The 20,316-nt window shown below is 48.3% G+C and overlaps 1 protein-coding gene across 1 annotated transcript in view; it reads left to right on the top strand.

Annotated features, from left to right (window-relative positions):
• Positions 2,777-20,316, top strand: part of LOC102170020 (putative DMBT1-like protein) — a 34,882-nt gene continuing 17,342 nt past the window's right edge. The window contains 10 exon segments of the mRNA XM_018041104.1: positions 2,777-2,870; positions 2,999-3,070; positions 6,556-6,873; positions 9,686-9,757; positions 10,421-10,738; positions 12,428-12,466; positions 14,834-14,981; positions 18,216-18,406; positions 19,243-19,272; positions 19,922-19,963. Of these exon segments, the coding sequence (XP_017896593.1) occupies positions 2,777-2,870; positions 2,999-3,070; positions 6,556-6,873; positions 9,686-9,757; positions 10,421-10,738; positions 12,428-12,466; positions 14,834-14,981; positions 18,216-18,406; positions 19,243-19,272; positions 19,922-19,963 (1,324 nt within the window).

Genomic DNA, 20,316 nt, shown 5'->3' with positions numbered 1-20,316 from the left:
TGGAAATTTAATAACAAACATCGCTAGGAGGCTCCAGCCTCTACCAGGATCTTTGAGGTAGTCAAATAAAGATGTTTCTGCGATTGTGCTCCCAGAACCACTAGTTCAACAAGATGTTAAGGTGAGCCACACACATGCGTGCACACACACACTCTGTGGTCCCATGAATTTAGGAAGCATTGCATTAACCACATTAGACAGGTTTCTTTACTACAGGATGTCTGTCCAGTCTCTCAGCCATATCCAACTCTCCTGCTTCCCCGTGGACTGCAGCCCGCCGGGCTCCTCTGTCCATGGAATTCTCCAGGCAAGCATATTGGAGTGGGTGGCCATTTCTTCCTCCAGGGGATCTTCCTGACCCAGGGCTCGAACTCAGGTCTCCTGCTTGGCAGGCAGATTCTTTACCAGTGAGCCATCAGGGAAGCCAACAGGATGTCTAGGAGCCATCCAGTATAATTAACCTTATAAAATTCCCACGAGAAGTCATGGGTTGCCATGCCTATGAAATACACTAGTCCCAAATCCCTTTGTTTTTTTGTACCATCTGTTTGGAAGTTTTCTGCCTAATACAGTAAGGAACGTGTGAAGTCCAGGTATTTGGGATTAATGCATATGCTGCCAGAATATTCTAATCAAATTAAAATAGTAGAGCACCTCATCTCCCTAAATATGTAAATTTGAAGTCACTGTCCTCTAATACCTGTGCTGCCAGAATCGAGGTTCCCCCCTTCTCCCTCTACCTGTTAAAGTCCGACTGTGGCTGGGCTGCTCCTTTTCCCCAGGTAGCCTCCGCTGGTCTCCACAAAGACACACCTCCTCTGTGCTTGTGTCTTTTCTGTTGACATTGCTCATAATCCACTTCTTATTACAGTTACTTAGACACTTATTCTAGCTCTGAGTTACAAATCTTTGAAACGCAGGCTCGCTTTCTCTCTTTGTAGCAAATATTTTAAAATAAATGTTGCCATACAGCATAATTGTAGAAGCTGCCTTCATTTCCTCTAGGTTTTCTTAAATATGATGTTCATAAACTCATCATCTGTTTTTTTAAAGATTTGTTTCTACTGAGCCAAAGATTTAAGGTTAAGTTTGCCATGAACAATATAGAAGAGATGACTGAAAAAATTAAACAATCTTGTGTGACGGTGATGGTGACTGACTTGGATGAATCAAAAGAAAAGAAAAAACTTCAGAAGGCAGACTTCCCTGGTGCTCCAGTGGTTAAGACTCTGTGCTTCCACTTCAGGGGATGTGGGGTTCAATCCCTCATTAGGGGTTCGATCCCTGATTAGGGAACTAAGATCCCACATGCTGCATGGCGTGGCCAAAAAAACAAAAAGGTTTCCTTTAAAGACCAAAAAATACTTCAGAAGGGTCTTATTGTGAGCCCTTCCAGGAATGTGTCTACTTTATTCTTTTCACTCTGCTGACAGATGGTGACCTAGCTTTGCTGTCCCTTCCAGCTGACAGCTCCTTGGAGCCTTCACACAGGCTGGACACCAAGGCCTTGACACCTGCAGGTACAAGAAGCAATTCCTGAGAAATCAAGGGCTCATGGATCGTGTGGGAGAGGCATTCCTCCAAGCTGGAGGGAAACCACAGGCACAGTTAGGGTGAAGACAGCCCACTGACAGGCTATGGGATTCAGAGCATTCTCCACCTTTCTGAGTCTGTTTCTTCATCCATAAAATGGGAACCCATCCCTTACCCTGTGGGGTTGTTGTAGGGAGTCAGAGAGAAGTGGTTAAGTTAGCAACTCTTGGAGACTCTGGCACTAAACTCCCAAACAACAGGTATTAGTTCCTGTCCTCAGCGTCCTTGACATAGTAAAGCCATTAACAAAGACCTAGGGGGCAAAGGGACCAACTAGCTCTGAGACTAGAGTAGTTCTGCACGGCCAGGAGTCTATTTAGCTGCAATCAGCCTGCAGACGGTCTTGTTTCTTGTTTCACTGCTGCTGCTGCTGCTAAGTCGCTTCAGTCGTGTCCGACTCTGTGTGACCCCATAGATGGCAAGCCCACCAGGCTCCCCCATCCCTGGGATTCTCCAGGCAAGAACACTGGAGTAGGTTGCCGTTTCCTTCTCCAACGCATCAAAGTGAAAAGTGAAAGTGAAGTCGCTCAGTCGTGTCCGACTCTGCAATCCCATGGACTACAGCCTACCAGGCTCCTCTGTCCATGGGATTTTCCAGGCAAGAGTACTGGAGGGGGTCCCATTGCCTTCTCCGTCTTGTTTCACTAGATACACTGAAATCTCTTATTTCTATTGCTGTCCATGGTAGGGGAAATAACACAGGTTCTTGTTGGGAGAATCTAGGAATTCAGGCAGTTTCTTAGAGAGAGCTTCACCTGTTGGAAAAGGGGGGATAAAGTCTTCCTGAGGGGACTTGAAATTGAAGATTATTCTGGCTCTTCTTGCTATCTGGGTGGCTGAGGACTGCGTGATCTTGCCTGGTTGTAAAATAGGGATGTGACCACCTGGAGATTAAAAAGGATAAAGGAGCCTTCCAGAGATGAGAGGGCAGACCCCAAGTGCCCCTCCTCCGTTTTCCTCCCCAGGGCCCTGGGTGGCTGTGAGGCTGGTGGGTGGTCCAGGGAGATGTTCAGGCTGCGTGGAAGTTCTGGTCGTCCAGGATGCATGGGGGACCGTGTATGACAACCTCTGGGACCTGGCCGAGGCTGCCATCGTGTGCCGCTAGCTGGAGTGTGGCCAGGCTGTGGCGGCCCCCACGGGGACTCACTTTGGGGCAGGTTCTGGGAAGGTCGCGCTGGACAACATGAAGTGTGTGGGCAGCGAGAGCCACCTGGGGGCAGTGCGTGCACGGGGGCAAGGCCGTGGGCACTGGGAGGACGCCAGTGTCATCTGCATAGGTGAGCAGCTGGCATCTCCCAGGACGTCACTGCTTTTATGCCCCTTCGGACATCTCAGCCCCTATTCACACCTGTTGTTCATAATAAGCTGTTCATAGTAAACCACACTGATGTCTTTCAACTGTCAGGTGCCGACGATCCACCAGCCCTGACTCCTGTCCCCGAGTCTGAAGATGCCTCCTCTGTGCACACACTCACAGGTAGGTCCTCTGTGCCTGCTGTATTTGCTTTCAGCTCTATTAATCTTCCAGAAGTATTGTAAAGATACTTACTATAGTAAGTACAAACAAGTCAATCCTAAAGGAAATCAACCCCAAATATTCATTGGAGGGACTGATGCTGAAGCTGAAGCTTGAATACTTTGGCCACCTGATGCAAAGAGCTGACTCACTGGAAAAGACCCTGATGCTGGGGAGGATTGAAGGCAAAAGGAGAAGAGGGCAGGCAGAGAATGAGATGGTTGGATATCACCACCAACTCAATGAACATGAGTTTGAGCAAACTACAGAAGATAGAGAAGGACAGAGGAACCTGGCGTGCTATAGCCCACGGGGTCACCAAGAGTCAGGCGTGACTTATCGACTGACAACAAAAGATGCTTAAGGGAATAGCAGTTACCCAGTTCCCATTTACTGTGCAAGGACTGCTGATAAGAACAAAAAAGGGCGGGGTATTTGGGATGCTCATCCATCACCTAAAATTCTTGAATGTTCCTTTCCTTTCCGTTATTTATGGGAAATCCATATTGTATCCCACTGATTTAGGAGCTGAATCTACTGTTAGTCGATTTGAAAATGGTCCAAAGGACTTAAAGGTATTATTAAAAGCAGATGATATTTGTACACCTGTCAGGTGGTAATAGCCGGGCGAGCTCCCTCCAATTGATGTTCACAGAGGCCACAAGAATGCAGAAGGCAGCAGAGCTCCTGGTGCTGAGACAGCCCGCGTGGGCACCTCTCCCCCCACATCTGACTTGTCTGGGTCACCATCTTCTCTGGCAGCAGCCTTCAGCACCTGCAGGTCATTACTGAAGGCTGAAGCCAACTCCGTCGGCAACCAGTTAAAATTGAAACCAGAAATCAGTTCTTTACACTGAACATTCAGTTTGTTGGGTTAATTGCCATTTGACATTTTAAACACTGATTTGGTCAGTGTTTACCTGACCCCATAATTAGATGGCAGGACTGTGAAGAAAGCTGAGTGCCAAAGAATTGATGCTTTTGAACTGTGGTGTTGGAGAAGACTCTTGAGAGTCCCTTGGACTGCAAGGAGATCCAACCAGTCCATTCAGAAGGAGATCAACCCTGGGATTTCTTTGGAAGGAATGATGCTAAAGCTGAAACTCCAGTACTTTGGCCACCTCATGCAAAGAGTTGACTCATTGGAAAAGACTCTGATGCTGGGAGGGATTGGCGGCAGGAGGAGAAGGGGACGACCAATGATGAGATGGCTGGATGGCATCAGTGACTCGATGGACGTGAGTCTGAGTGAACTCTGGGAGTTGGTGATGGACAGGGAGGCCTGGTGTGCTGCAATTCATGGGGTCGCAAAGAGTCGGACATGACTGAGTGACTGAACTGAACTGAACTGAAGAAGGTTTGCTTGGATTGATGTTTTATGAGACAAAACGAGGTACAAGAGCTGCTCAAAGATGCCACGTTTGTCTCACATTGCTTGGGTACCACGCAGTCTAGGCAGGTTTGCCAAACACCTAGGGAGAGCTGGAGAAGTCCATTCATTGATATGAATGCTGCGTCTCCATGATAGAACACAGCTGGTTATTTCCTAAAAGGGAAAAAAGAGATGGCAGCAAAGAGATCCCAAAATAAACTCATGGAGAGAGCACGGATGCGCCGACCATGAGGAATATTCTAAACCCTCATCTTAGAGACTGGATAACTGAGCTTAAAGATGGGGGAGAGGAGGTCTTCCCTGCCTAGAATTTTGTTTGTGGGGGGACCGGTGGAGGACCCAGTGCCTTGTATCTGAGTCTGACTTTTCAGAATGTTTTCATTGCAAAGATTTTCTTTCCCAACATGCGATTAGGAGGCTCCTGATCACGAGAGATGTTCCTGTTTGTACCTGTTTGCAGGTGCTGGCCTGTCAGCTACCATACCCACAATGGGCCCTCCCAGTCTTCACTCCACTCTCCCGCCAGCAGGTAATGCCTTTCTGTGACTTGGCCAGTCTTGCGCTTAGCATTTTCTGAGAAACTAGTGTATACCATGCGCAGAATTAAGTGTGTTCTTCAGTAATCATAAAGCAAGCTGCTATTCCCAGCATTTCACAAGAAAATAAACAGAGACCCAGAGAACACAGTGAACAGATGTCACTGCTAAAATAACCAGTCACACAGTCATAAGTGGCAAAGGCTGGATTCACCCAGACCTGTTAACCACAAGGATCGTGTTGGTTTCACTGTGTTTTTCATAGTGACCTGAATCAAAGCTACCTAGACAAGGAGAAGGTATGAATAAGGACTAATTGCTCATGCCAAGACTATTTGAGAAAATTATATGGAAATGTTAAGTATATTATTAAGCTGTCTACAAAGAGAATTTATTATAATAAAGGATATGATAGATACAATGTGAATTATTAATTCAGATTTTCCATTTTTCTCATCACTGTTTCATTTGGGCAAAATTTATCTCCTCAACTGGGCCTTCACATGAGCTGATAAACCCTCCATACAACCATTCTTGGCATATTTCCCCAAACATGGTCTAGTACCATCTTTTCTTGTCTGGAGAATTTCATGACAGAGAAGCCTGGTGGGCTACAGTCCATGGGGTTGCAGAGAGTTGGACACAACTGAGCAACTCACACTTCTACTGTTTTCAGTCTTTTTTATTTTTGACACATAGCTGGGAGGATGTTGTTTCCATCTTACAGTTGAATTATAAAACAAAGTGGAGTCAGGGCCAAGCTTTGGAGCAGAGAAATTATGTCATTGTTCTGGGAGCTCAGTTGTGCCCCTGCGGTGAGATCCCTAAACTACACGCATGAAACAAGCCTAGGAATCCATTTGGAAAAAAACAAGCATCCTTTTTTATAACTAGTCAGACAATTGCTCAAAAAGAAGTAGCTTTTCACTATTGATGGGAGCTGCCCCGCTGCCTCTACTTGCTGAGCTGACATTTCTACAAGTGCATCTCCTGTGTGAATAGCATCACCAGGTAATCAAGGAATGTGAGTTGCTCAGTCCTGTCTGATTCTTTGGGACCCCATGAACTATATAGCCTGCCAGGCTCCTCTGTCCATGGAATTCTCCAGGCAAGAATACTGCAGTGGGTAGCCATTCCCTTCTCCAGGGGAGCTTCCCAAGCCAGGGACTGAACCCACGTCTCCTGCATTGCAGGTGGCTTTTTAACCATCTGAGCCAGCAGGGAAGCCCAGTAATCAATGAACAAGTCCTTTAAAGGTGACCTGGGACTATGCACTCCCTGCTCTGTTGGGCTGATTCATAGAAGACAAGTCCTCCCAATGAAAGCAAATAGAAAAGCCAAATAAAGTAAAGAAAGCCGCAAAGCCTATTCTCTTACTCTTGGTGATAAGGGTTATATGACCCAGAAACACCATTTCTGAATAGTTTATTAGCTCCTACCCATGTACCTCAGTAGAGGAAACCTCCCTAACCACAGAGAGCTAGGTCCCAATGCCTCTCCTCCTTGTTCCTCCCCAGAGGCCTGGGTGGCTGTGAGGCTGGTGGGTGGTCCAGGGAGATGCTCAGGCCGCGTGGAAGTTCTGGTCCAGGACACGTGGGGCACCGTGTGTGACGACCTCTGGGACCTGGCTGAGGCTGCCGTCGTGTGCCGCCAGCTGGAGTGTGGCCAGGCTGTGGCGGCCCCCACGAGGGCCCACTTTGGGGCAGGTTCTGGGAAGATTGCGCTGGACAACATGCAATGTGTGGGCAGTGAGAGCCACCTGGGGCAGTGTGTACACGGGGGCGAGGCTGGGCACAACTGCGGGCACCTGGAGGATGCCAGCGTTGTCTGCACAGGTGAGCGGCTGCTGTCAGTCCCTGCCTGGAGGGCTGCTCCTGTGGTCTCCCTACCCACCCCTACACACACACACACACCCCAGTGGCACACACACACCCCACAGCCCAGTCTCAGAACGTCAGTGGACCAGGCAGGCAGCCTGGCTCCTTCCCAGGTTGTTCAGCCACCCAACCACCCCCCTAGCTGCAGTGATTGTTGAATATGACTTATAGGCTGGATCTCAGCTCAGAAGTGGCTGGTTAGGTTTGAAAACTCTAAGCTGAACTTCAGTTTAGTCGCTCAGTCATGTCCAACTCTTTGCGACCCCATGACCTTGAATTTAGCCAAATCAGAATGTTCGGCATAACGATCCAAATTCTTACATTTTGTGGCAAAAATAAAAGTAGAGGTGCATCAGGTTCAAAGCAGCAAACTCTCTTGTTCCATTAACTGACTGGACAGTCAGGTTTCTGGACAGGGCAGAAAGCCCTGCGCCTCTGGACACCGAACAGCTTTCCTGTGCACACAACTCCCACCACTCAAGTCCCTTGTTTATCTTACCCCTGTGGGTCCTCATTAACGTTTGTGCGTGTGACTTCAGGGTGATGGACCAAGTTGTCAGCTGGTAGGCCAGGCCTTCCACATCTGGGCCTGGTGACCTCTCCAGAACTATGTGTCCCTCTGGCTGGCTCTCTGCCCCCCAGTCTTTCCTGATTCTGCCCCACTGGTGACCTGAATAATGTCCCAATGAATGATGAGCTCTCAGGCTGCACCTGCCCACCTGGAGCCACCCTTGCCACCTCCTGAGGCCCACAGGGAGCAGTGGTCCCTGAAGATGTCCTGGGACAGCCTAGGTCTGCTGCCTGGCCTTGTGTCCCAAATCCCCAGGAAATGCCAGGCTCCTCGTGGGCAGAGTCTCTGCCTCTCTTCCGCCCACCCCTCTCTACTTGTAGAATGTTCACAGTGAACGTTCTCCCATTAAGACGTGGTAACACACATAGTCTCTCTCCATGTTACAGGTGCTGATTCCACAGCTGCTCCGCCTACAGGTAGGGCCCGTGCTACGTCTTCTACCAGACTCTGCATGATGTGAGAAGGTCATGAGGCTTAGAGTCAGATCCTGGTTTGATTTGCAGCTTCATTCTTTCACTCATCTGTTCATTCACCATGTGGCAGACTCTGTGCCAGTGAAGCACGGGGGCCCTGCAGTGGTCAAAGCCCTGGACCCTTCTTTCATGGGGTTTCCTCCCTAATGGGAGAGACAGCATGACATATGACCCCCTCAGTTAGATGACCACAGCCAAGACATGTCATCTCTCCTTCCCAGTTCATCTCCATTCCTCTTCATTAAAGTGGGGGTAATACAGAGAATACAGAGTAAGGTCATGGACAGAATGTGCTCAGTTCCTCAGTCGTCTCTGACTCTTGTGACCCCAGGGACTGTAGCCCACCAGGCTCCTCTGTCCATGGGATTTCCCAGACAAGAATACTGGAATGGGTTGCCATTTCCTACTCAAATGGACCTTCCCAACCCAGAGATCGAACCTGTGTCTCCTGCATTGACAGATGGATTCTCTATCACTGAGCCTCCAGGGAAGCCCCAGGTCATGTATTAGACGATACCTAAAGATTCCTGGCACCTCGAAGGCACTCGCACAGCCATGGCTCCTTCCTCTGGTCATGTGCCCACCTAAAGGAGGGCATGTGGGGATCAGAAGGCCCTGAGCTGTTGGAATCTGATCCCAACTGGTTTCTCTTCAGCTGAATAACCATGGGCTTCCCTGGTGGCTCATATGGTAAAGAATCTGCCTGCAGTGGGGGAGACCCAGGGTCAGTCCCTGGGTCAGGAAGATCCCCTGGAGGAAGAAATGGCACCCCACTCCAGTATCCTTGCCTGGAAAATCCCATGGACTGAGGAGCCTGGCAGGCTACAGTCCATGGGGTCGCAAAGAGTCAGACACGACTGAGCGACTTAACCAAATTTCAGTCTCCATGTCATTAGAACAGGCACATTGGATGCCATGCTCCCTAAAATTCTATGCTTTTGATGTTCTGTGACTAACAAGGAGAGAAGAAGTAGCCACATAGGTTAGCTGAATTAAGTGTACACCAGTGGGAAAGCAAAAGATGGTTGTCGAAAAACAGAGATGTAAGTCTTACAATAGAAATTGAGAGACACCTTACCCTCTAACATTTTGTTATGAAAAATTTCAGATATACAGAAATGTTTGAGGAATATAACGGTTAACTCCTGCCTGGATTCTATGATAAATTTATCAATCCATCAATCATTCATCAACTTACCTTTTATTAAGGTTTATTTATGTGCCGAAGGTTCACCCCTGTTAAGGTCCAGTTTGATGAACTTTGATGATTGGACAGGGTTGTGTAATCACCACTGCAGTCGAGATACGTAATAGTTCCCTCGGCTCCAGAGGTTCCCTCGAGCATTTCAGACCTGCTACCCTCCTCCCTGCCCCCTCCCCCAAGGATTTGCTGTTTAGGTGAAGTCACTATGCCCCTGGGGCAAGGGTAACCAAGAAAGAGGTGACGGCCCCCTGACAGCCCACATGCAGCAGGCCACTTGGGGCTAACTGTCTTTCCTTTTGCAAAGTGGCCATGTGGCCCATGTCAGCTTGTCAACAGGCAGTAACACCACGTTTCATCCGAAATGGGCATCTCGGGGATGTGAGATCACTGGCCTTAGCAGCATCATCATTATTCCTGCTGAATCCTGATGGGAGGCAGCTGCCCCTTGGAGTAGCTGTTCACCTTCTCGTGATGTTCTGACTCTTCCCTCACGTCACTCCTTCCTTTCTCCCCCATCAACAGCCTATGAGAACCTACTTCCCACGTCACCGGCAACAACGGTGGCCCAAAACCTACCTGCTTCGGCGCCTCCAGGTAAGGCCGTTCCTTCTTGTCTTGTGTCTTTGGATGGGACAGAGGTGACACGGTCACACGCCTTTCATTGCCCAGCAGGCCACTCAGGCTTATTCATACAGCTGTCTCCAAGCTTCCCCGGAGCCTGTCAGGAGGCCTTATAGCTCCAAACCATTACCTCTGCCACAGGCTATTGACCCAAGCAAATCTCAGGCCACAAGCCCAGGGGGTTGAGGACTAGGAAAATAGACTCAGCCTCCTGGGAGGAGTGGGAGGGTCACACTGCAGAGAGTGCAGAGAGCGAGGCTAGAAGGTGAACCGTCTTAACCTGGGTGTGATTAGCTTGGCATCAGTTCTCAGATTGGTTGGCATCAAAGTGAAGTTTTGAGCTTCATCAACATTCTGGTTTCAATTGATCTGAAGTCTACATGCTTGCAGTCAGCAGTTTTCATCTGATCGGGGTCCGCTTCCTGCAAATACAACTTAGGATTCGGTGTCAGGCCTTTAAAGATGGATGTCATCAGATGCCTTAGAAATGCACATTGGCAAGGGACCCTCATGGCAGCATGAAGGGTGTGGGTACAAAGCCACGGAAAGAAAGGAGAGCGAAGGTGGCAGAGGGCAGTCTGGTCCTCAACAGGCAGAGGGAGTGGCCAGCACCCTGAGACCCCTTTCCTCCCCCAGGAGGCTGGGCCCCCGTGCGGCTGGCGGGCGGCCACGGGAGCTGCGCCGGCCGCGTGGAGGTTTTCTACCAGGGTGCCTGGGGAACAGTGTGTGACGACCTCTGGGACCTGCCGGAAGCAAACGTTGTCTGTCGGCAGCTGGGCTGCGGCTGGGCCATGGAGGCCCCGGGCGAGGCCCACTTTGGGGAAGGTTCCGGGAAGATCCTCCTGGACAACATGCAGTGCAGGGGGCATGAAGAGCGCCTGGACGAGTGCTCCCACACTGGCTGGTTTGCCCACAACTGCGGGCACGGGGAGGATGCTGGCGTGGTCTGTTCAGGTAACCCCACTCCCTTCCCAGGCAGAGCCCAGCTGGGCCCTTTCGAGAAAGTCCTTACCTAGGGACAGTGTAAAAAAATCACAGTTGAGAGTAAAGCAGGACAGGAACTTCCCTGGCGGTGCAGTGGTTAAAAATGCTCCTTCCAGTGTGGGGAACTTGGGTTCGATCTCAGGTTGGGGAACTAAGATCCCACAGGCCACAGAGCAACTAAGCCTGAGGACTGTGATTAGACAGCCTGCAACAAAGAACCAGTGCAGCCCAAATTTTGAGAAAAGAAAAGAAAAGAAAGCAGGATGTTTTTCACTGACAGCAGATGTTTTCATCTCTCCCACTTACAGATGCTGAATACTCAGTGGCCTTGCTACCAGGTGGGGAAGGTGGTGTTCACATGTGCAATTTCTCAAAACCTGGTGGGGGGCAATTCTGCAGGAAATTGAATGGGTTCTGTACTCTAAGCCTGTAGAGCGGCTAGAGATGTGGAGTCGCTGACTGTCCACTGGGAGAGAGGAAGGGCCCTTGGAAATCATTTGGTCCCAACTCACCTTCTACCTCTTTGATTCACTGTGCATTTCACGCTCAGGAAGCAGATTCAAAATTTCTTAAACTTCTGCACAGTGCTTTGGGGTTGTGAGGGGCTGGCAGAGAGATGCGAGTAGGGAGTGGTTGAGATGAGAGAGGCAGTTATGGACACTTTCTACCCACGGGCAGCAGAAGGCTGATGGGCCAGACTTGGCCCAAGTCAAGGCTCAGTTTAATTCCTACCCTCTCCTTGGCCCTCTCTCTGATCCTGGGCATTCTGACCCCACACTGCTTCCTTGTTGTTGGTTTTCCCACCTGCTCTCAGCATCAGTACCTGGAGTTTTCCACACCTGTGCCCCCTCTCCTTTATCAAACCTCCAGTCCCTTAATGCCTTGCCCTTGGCCAGCTCCTGGCCGAAGGGTGAGTCATGACCAGAGCTGAGTGGACAAGGTCTGATAAAACTTCAGTCACATCCCCTCCTGGACTGTCAGCCTCAGGAGGTGGGAATGGATTAGTCCTTGGAGAGAGTCTCCAATAGAAAGTTCTAGGCCAGGTGTTGCTGGCTAGAGAGATGTTGGGGACAGCAAGGAGCCACAGTGGCCTTAGGTCCTGACCCCCCGTCTCTGAGCAGCACAGGTCAAAGGAAGCAGTCAGTCAGTGCCTCCTCCTGTACTTGCATTGAAGCCTCATAACTCCCCACACTGGGGTCACGGAAATTGGCCACAGGAGCCAGAATGTCCCATCTTTAGTTTTCTCAAATTCCCCAGTTAAAAAATATCTCGTTTACATTCTCCGATTCTCTGTATCCTTCTCTGTCCTTTCTTTTTCATCTCCCTTTTTTCGTTTGTTTTGTCCCTCTCCTCTTGCTGGTATCTTGGGCTTTCCCCCATTAAACTTTTCTTAGCACCTCTTGGAGATAAAGCGCTAGGATAACATGACGAGAATGAATGCATCCAGGTCCGAAAGATCTGGATCAGCGCGTCTTCCCTCCTGCATGTGACCACCCCCTGCATGCTCTGCTTCACCCCCAGAGACTGGCTCAGGAGCTCGGGGAGGGGCCCTGATGATGTGTCTCTTCCCGGTTCCTTGGCTGCTCCTTGTGGGCTGTGTCACCCTCGGTGCCAGCCGACGGCCCCATTGTGTTTGATGACATCCTTTGTGTTTGACAGGTCCCCCTTTGGATGTCATGGCGGAGACGGAGGCTGCAGGTGAGACCAGGTTGTTCTTGGCTGCCCTGATCATCGTCATCTAGCTCAGGCCCTAAAGTGATTTTTCGAGGAAATTGAGCAAAATACTACTGCCCTGTCTAAGTCACCCCTCTGAGCCTGCATTCTGAGTGACTTGTCCAATAATGAAGGTTCCAGTTCCATTTCTATTAGTTCGAGAAGGTAGTCCAAATGATCAAGTGTGGCCAGCCTTCCTGGTCTCCCAGCATGGACACCACACGTGCATTACAGACATGGGGCCATCAGCACAGCCACATTGCCAGGGCACTACCCCAGGGCATCATTTTAGAGGGCTTTCACCACAGTGGGCACCTTCTCTGCCCTCTCTCCTTCTCTGACTCTGTCCTTCTCTGTTCTTTCTTTTTCATCTTCCTTTTTTGGTTTCTCTGGTTTGGCCAGTATCCTGGGCTTTCAGAAGCTCGGGATAAGCTTTTCTTAGCACCACCTGGAGTTGAAGGGTTAGAATAACGTAATGCCTGGAGGGCCTGGCTGGTCCTTCTGGGAGGAGCCAGCTGAGTGTAGGTCCGCTTCTTATACAACCAGGTAATCTGATGGAGAAAGCTGCTGCTGCAGCTGCCACCTTTCATTTTGAACTAAATAGTGGACAGATGGATAGACAAACAGACAAGCAGGTGGAGAATCAAATGGACAGTGGGTGGACAGATGGACACAGAAAAAATCAAAGTTGGAGAGGCTGGATGACTCAGGGCAACTTCTTTCCACTTAGTGGATTTTCAGTGGTCTAATTTCAATCAATTACAAGTGCTAGTGGGTAGAACACTGCCGTCTTCATATATAGAAGCTCCACGTGAGCTTGACCTTAATTGTGAAAATAAAATAGTTTATTCATTATTACTGATGACATGATAAAAATCAAAGCTATAGGATATAGGACACAGTGTAACCGAAACTGGGGTCTGGCTGCTCACTGCTCAGAAGCCAAGAAAGACAAAGTTGGTGGAAAGGAAAGTTTGCCTTATCTTGGATGCCGGCAGTTGGGGACTGGGGGAGGGGCACCTGTCCAAAGGCTGACCCCCTTTCCCCGACATTCAGGGGGGCAAGAGCTTTTATAGGCTGAGGGAGGGGGCTACATGCAGAAGCAACACAGTCAGCTCTGACCAGCGTCATCTTAGTACAGTTACAAATTAATTCAGTTCAGTTCAGTTCAGTGGCTCAGTCGTGTCCGACTCTTTGTGACCCCATCGACTGCAGCACTCCAGGCCTCCCTGTCCATCACCAACTCCTGGAGTTTACTCAATTCGTGTCCATTGAGTCGGTGATGCCATCCAACCATCTCATCCTCTGTCGTCCCCTTCTGCTTGTGCTTTCAATCTTTCCCAGCATCAGGGTCTTTTCCAATAAGTCAGTTCTGCTCATCAGGTAGCCAAAGTGTTGGAGTTTCAGCTTCAACATCAGTCCTTCGAATGAACACCCAGGACTGATCTCCTTTATGATGGACTGGTTGGATCTCCTTGCAGGGACTCTCCAGAGGGACTCTCAAGAGTCTTCTCCAGCACCACAGTTCAAAAGCATCAATTCTTTGGCACTCAGCTTTCTTTAAAGTCTAACTCTCACATCCATACATGACTACTGGAAAAAACCATAGCCTTGACTAGATGAACTGGACAAATTAATTAGGTACAGTTAATTTTCAGTTTCGGGGGTCAGTTTGTTTCCGTTTCCTCTGAGGCCAGTTCTCAGAACTGTGGGAGCTTCTGTCATGGGTACACTCTGCTCATCACATAGTTAACCTCTCCACCTGGTGGGGGTTTCAGTATCTATAAGACAGCTCACAGGATAGGGCTCAGAAAACTACCTGCAGCCTTTGAGGAGGAACTAAAGGTCTCTGGCTTTGCTCACTGACTGCATTGCTATGAATTGCTCTCCTTTGACTGGTCTCCTTTGTTTCTGCAAGTTCTCCCTTCTCTGATTAAACTTAGTCTTTGGCTAAAGCTTTTCCGCAGACAAAAGGCAGGTGGAGGACATGGGGGATGGGCAGGCAAGGACCATAGAGTCCTGCTCTGTTTCCCCAGCACTGGGGAGTAACCAAGGGAAAGGTTCAGGCAGATTCTGGATAACTGCCCTACCCAGAACCCACATGTCAGCGGCAAAATTCTCTTGAGATCAAGAGATACTGCAAACTTCAGGCCTAATGTCATGTCCTAATTCCTAAGTTTACAAGAATTTTTTGACTGGTTTATACCTCTGCTATATCCTACGATGTACCCAACAAAGCAATGACCCATGAAACCTTTCAAGGGGAAAAAAAATGAAAGAAAAGAGAATGTCAACTATAGTGAACGGAACAATGAAAAAAACTGAAATTCTGAAATATCTCTCTGCTTTTAGGAAAATCTCAGTGTGGCAGAATCATTACTAACTCATCTGGAGCGATCAGGAATCCCCCTCGGAATGAAATGCATGACAACATAACGTGTGTGTGGGAAATCAGAGGCAACGCATCTGACCACATACGACTGGCGTTTCCATACCTGAAGTAAGTCAGAAGGACTTTCCTTAACTGCACCATGTGGTGTAAGATTCCAAGCATTTATTTCTTTGGTTGATTCCTGTAATTAGAAGAGTCTTTCTTTTTAAGTTCCTATTTTTTACTAACCTTTGGAAAAGACTCTTGAGAGTCCCTTGTACTGCAAGGAGATCCAACCAGTCCAACCTAAAGGAGATCACTCCTGGGTGTCTATTGGAAGGACTGATGCTGGGTGTTCATTGGAAGGACTGATGCTGAGGCTGAAACTCCAATACTTTGGCCACCTCATGTGAAGAGTTGACTCACTGGAAAAGACCCTGATGCTGGGAGGGATTTGGGGCAGGAGAAGAAGGGGACAACAGAGGATGAGATGGCTGGATGGCATCACCAACTCGATGCACACGAGTTTGGGTGAACTCCAGGAGTTAGTAATGGACAGGGAGGCCTGGCATGCTGCGATTCATGGGGTTGCAAAGAGTCGGACACGACTGGAGTGACTGAACTGAACAAACACATAAGCTAGAAAAATAACACAGAGTTCCATGTCCCCTTCACTCTTCTTTCTCCGTTGGTGACATCTTATATACCTGTAGAATAGTATCAAAAACACAAATCTGATATTAGTATAATGCTGTTAGCTGGAATATAGACGTACTCAGTTTTCACCGTTTTTCACTTGCATTTATGTGTGTGTGTGTAGTTCTGTGCAGTTGTATCCCATGTGCATGTCCATGTTTAGGTCCTCTGGGTTTCCCCCGTTGCTCAGCAGTAAAGAATCTGCTGGCAGTGCAGGAACCGCAGGAGACGTGGGATCAGTCCCGGAGTCGGGAAGATCCCCTGGAGGACGGTCTGGCAAGCCACTGGAGAATCCCATAGGCAGAGGAGCCTGGCGGGCTACATTCCACAGTGTCGCAAAGTGTCAGACACAACTAAAGTGACTTAGCACACACGCACGCATGCATAGGTCCATGAAACCACCACTACAATCTAGAGCAGCGATCCCCTACCTTTTGAGCATGAGGGATCAGCTTCATAGAAGACAGTTTTTCCACAGATGGCGCGGGATGGTTTCAGGATGATTCTCATGCATTTTATTTATTGTGTACTTTAGTTTTATTATTATATAACTCCACGTCAGATCATTAAGCATTAGGTGTTGGAGATCAGGGACCCATGATCTAGAAGCAGAGAGTGTGTTCGCCGACCACAAGGGGGTAACTACTTTGTCCCGCGTGTTTACAGCCACCCCCGCCCTGGCAGCCACCAAGCTATTCTCCAGTTCTACGTAGGTTTGTCATTTTGAGACCCTTCAATCTATGGAGTCATACAGTATTCTTCTGAGATTCATTTTTCTCACTCTGCTTAAGGCCCTTGAGCTTCATCCAGGCTGTTGTCTGTATCAAGAGTTTGTTTCTTGTCATTGCTGAGAAGGTTCCATTGTGTGGAAACCAGAGTTTGTATAACCATTTCTCCCAATGAAGGATGTTCAGGCTGTTCCCAGCCCCTCTATTATATCTAAAGCTTCTATGGGCATTCATACACAGGTTTTTGAATGCACTTAAGTTTTCATTTCTCTGGGATTGATGATTGAGAATCAACTGCTAAGTCATGTCGTATGTACGTTAAAGAACATGTCAAACTATTTTCCAGAGACTGCCATTTTGCATTCCTTCCAACAACATATGACAGATACAATTTCTCCATATCCTAGCCAGCATTTGCTGTGATTTTTTGTATTTTTGCTGTTTTTGTTCAATTATGTCTGTCTCTTTGCGACCCCATGGACTGCAGGCTTCCCTGTCTGTCACCAACTCCTGGAGCTTGCTCAAACTCATGTCCACTGAGTTGGTGAGGCCATCCAGCCATTTCATCCTCTGTCATCCCCTTATTCTCCTGTCTTCAGTCTTTCCCAGTATCAGGGTCTTTTCTAATGAGTTGACTCTTTGCATCAGGGATATCCATTAATTTTTGTATTAGCAAAAATTTTTTAGCAAAAACCGTTTTTAGCAAGCAGGTCTTGTACATGTGTTGTTAAATGTATATGCTGGTGTTCCTTTTTTCTTTTTGGAGTGATTGTAGATAATACTGTTTTATAATTTTGGTTTCCACATGTTTGTTAGAATATGATTAATTTTTGTGCCCATGAATTTGTAGTTATAATGAAATTCACCTTGTATACTTTATATAGGGGTATGTGTGTGTGATGGGGTGTGAGAAAGAAAGCTTGATAGTATGCGTGTATGTATTTCAGCTTGCTGGTTGAAGATACAGATTCCATGGAACCCTCAGACCTAATAAAACAGGAAAATTTAAGTTTTAATATTGTAAACTGTCAAGGTTGTTATCATTCATAGGTGAATGTTTTATGGAAACTAACCTTCAGAAAAAAATTATTTATTGCTCTCGACTTTTGCTTCATCAAAATATGACTTGGAACAGACATCTCATCAGGCTGAGATGTGAAAACGGTTTTCTGATTCCTGCGTTCTAAACAAAACTTCACAATAAGGAACAACAAAATCAGAGGACTTCCGCAAAGCCGGCTGAGCCGATTTGGTAGTGCACCTCCCTCTCAGGCAGGCCGGCTGCTGAAAGCCCGGACGCAGGTTGTTTGGACCCTGGAGCCATGTCCTAGTGGCTGCCCACTGGCTGGCCCTGCCCTTGGGCCCAGGTTTCAAGATACCTGTGGCCTCAGGGTACTCAAGGCCTCATCAGGGTTACACCTATGATTCCAGGCTTCTCTCCCCTCTTCTAGTTAAAATCCCATTCCCAAAGGTAATGGCTCTCAGAAAAAATGGGGTAAAAGGAATCTACTATGTTTGGGCCCACCCTGGTGGCCCAGGCAGTAAAGAATCTGCCTGCAGTGCAGAAGACCTGGGTTCGATCCCTGGGTTGGGAAGATCCCCTGGAAAAGGGAATGGCCACCCACTCCAGTGTTCTTGCCAGGAGAATTCCATGGACAGAGAAGCCTGGCAGGCTACAGTTCATGGGGTGGCAAAAAGTCGGACATGACTGAGGGACTTCACATACACACACACACATACACACACAGACACACACACACACACACACACACACACACACACACACACACACACACACACACACACACAATGTTCGAATGATGACAGCCTTTTGATCTTGCCCCAGCCTCTTGATAGCAGCAGAATAGTCTGCCTCACAGCAGACCTCTGAGATCTGCTGAGGGAGAGACTAAAGCTCCCATGGTGCTTGCTTCCCCAGCTTAGACTGCACCAATGAGTATTTTGAAATCCTGGACGGCCCTCCATCCTCAGCAAAGTCCCTGGGGAAGACCTGCTCTGGAACCTATCTCACCTACTCATCGTCCTCCAGCTCACTGACGCTCGTGTACTACCGAAGCTACAACAACATAGGGAAAAACTTCGCAGCATATTATTACTCCGAAGCCAAAGGTAAGAAAGGGTGGTTAAGGGAAAACGATCTGGAGCTGGGCTGTCTGTCTGGGGACTCTGGGATTTTGGGCAAGAGACTCAGCCTCTCCATGCCTCGGTCCTGTCCCTGTGTAACGGGGAGAAGAGAGCCTTACTTCTTAGGTTTGCTGTGAGCGTTCCCAGAAAAGTTGCCAAGTAGAGCCCTCTGCACAGTGATGCATGTGATAAACGCTCAGTAATTGGCAGCCTCATCATGGGCTGTTCTTTCTCATGTAACCATCTGATGGCAGGCAGCCCACTAGGAAGCCCCTGCTGAAGTTACTGTGAGTACTAGGTGGGTGTCTACAGAAGAAGGTGTGATCCCAGCCTAAGGGAGTCTCATGTACAACCTAGAAGGACTTCAAGACAAACACATGGCATAATTCAAGGACAAATAAAGCACGGTGGCACTAGTGGTAAAGAACCCACCTGCCAGTGCAGAAGATGTAAGAGACGCGAGTCAATCCCTGGGTCGGGAAGATCCCCTGGAGAAGGGCACGGCCACTCACTCCAGCATTCTTGCCTGGAGAATCCTGTGGACAGAGGAGTTGTCCCGAGGACACGCAGCGATGGGTCCTGTACTGTTTACCACAAAGAGGAAAGAATCTGAACTGGTGAAGAGTTCCAGCATCCTCTGTGTCCAGGAAGCTGCTCACAAATCTCTGTAATCTTAGCAAGTGCCAGGGGGTCTCACTGAGTGAGCTCGGGGAACATGCTGTTAAACACAAAGGAGATACTCTGGGGCACAAGGTGGGCCAGGGGAAGTCACTGGGATTGGCATTTAACAATTGCTGATGATGGTCCTCTTGTATTTGCAGACGCTGTTTCACAGACCCCACATCTAATCAGTGAGTCACCTTTCCCGGCATTATTTAATCTTCATTCCATGTTCGTGTTTATTCCCTTGTCCCCGCTCCTGGTGATTTTACTGTCAGAGTCTGCCCTCTCTTATACATGTTGCCTGATTTCCTTTGTAAATCCACCTTATTTGAGAGAGTCTGTCTACACAAGCTACGCAAGTATGAAGACAGTTAGTAGAACTAAGTTACACACATTAACCATTGGGTACTGTATATTGATAAATTATCCACTTGATTCCCTTAATTCCTTGTTTTTATCAAAGACAATGAAAGGCGTCTAATCAGACACTCCACATGTAGGGAAAGTTAATAACAAAAACCTAAAGCAGAAGCTTGCAGAAGAAAGAGCTGTTTTCCCCAGAAGAGCCCTGATGGCGAATGTATTTTAACACAAAATGGCACAATGTAAATGCCAGATTTCCATGGCTGGGCAGAGGAGGGAATATCACTTCCGCTGGATCTCACAGCCCTGCCGACATCGAGACTCACCTGTAAGGAGAATTTGACTTCGGAGGTCACAGAGTATATGGACAATAGGAAAAATGAATCAGCCAGAATTTTGGCATTTAGTGGAGACTAAACTCAGACTTGTCTGCATCCTCCCGTTTTACTCAAGGGTGTCTTCTTGTATCCACAGCGATCCCAACAGCAACACCCAGAATGGTAACAGCAAGACCAGGTAAGCCATGGAACACACGCACACACCCATTGTCCTTGCCTCTGGGTGGCTGTGTTTATGTCTTCATCTGTAGCTGCTTCGTAGGCAGAGGCTGGACTGACTGCAAGCGGTCCATCTACTTGCAAATATTTGCCGGCTGACCCTGTGCAGACTTTGCAGGGCCATTCACAGCTCTTGGGATCTTTTGGCTCTAGGATCCTAGGATGAGCAGAATTCATTTTTTCAGCACTTTTCAGAGTCATCAAAGTCCAAGGAACTTATAAGCACCCTCCAGTGGGTTTCTGCCGTTTCTTTTTATGGCCTGTCCTGCTCATTGTTAACCTCACACCTGTATCACTAATACACTTATTCCA

The sequence above is a fragment of the Capra hircus genome, chromosome 26 (genome assembly GCF_001704415.2).
Source record: "Capra hircus breed San Clemente chromosome 26, ASM170441v1, whole genome shotgun sequence".
Classification (NCBI taxonomy): domain Eukaryota; kingdom Metazoa; phylum Chordata; class Mammalia; order Artiodactyla; family Bovidae; genus Capra; species Capra hircus.
This window is presented reverse-complemented; position numbering and strand designations above follow the sequence as displayed.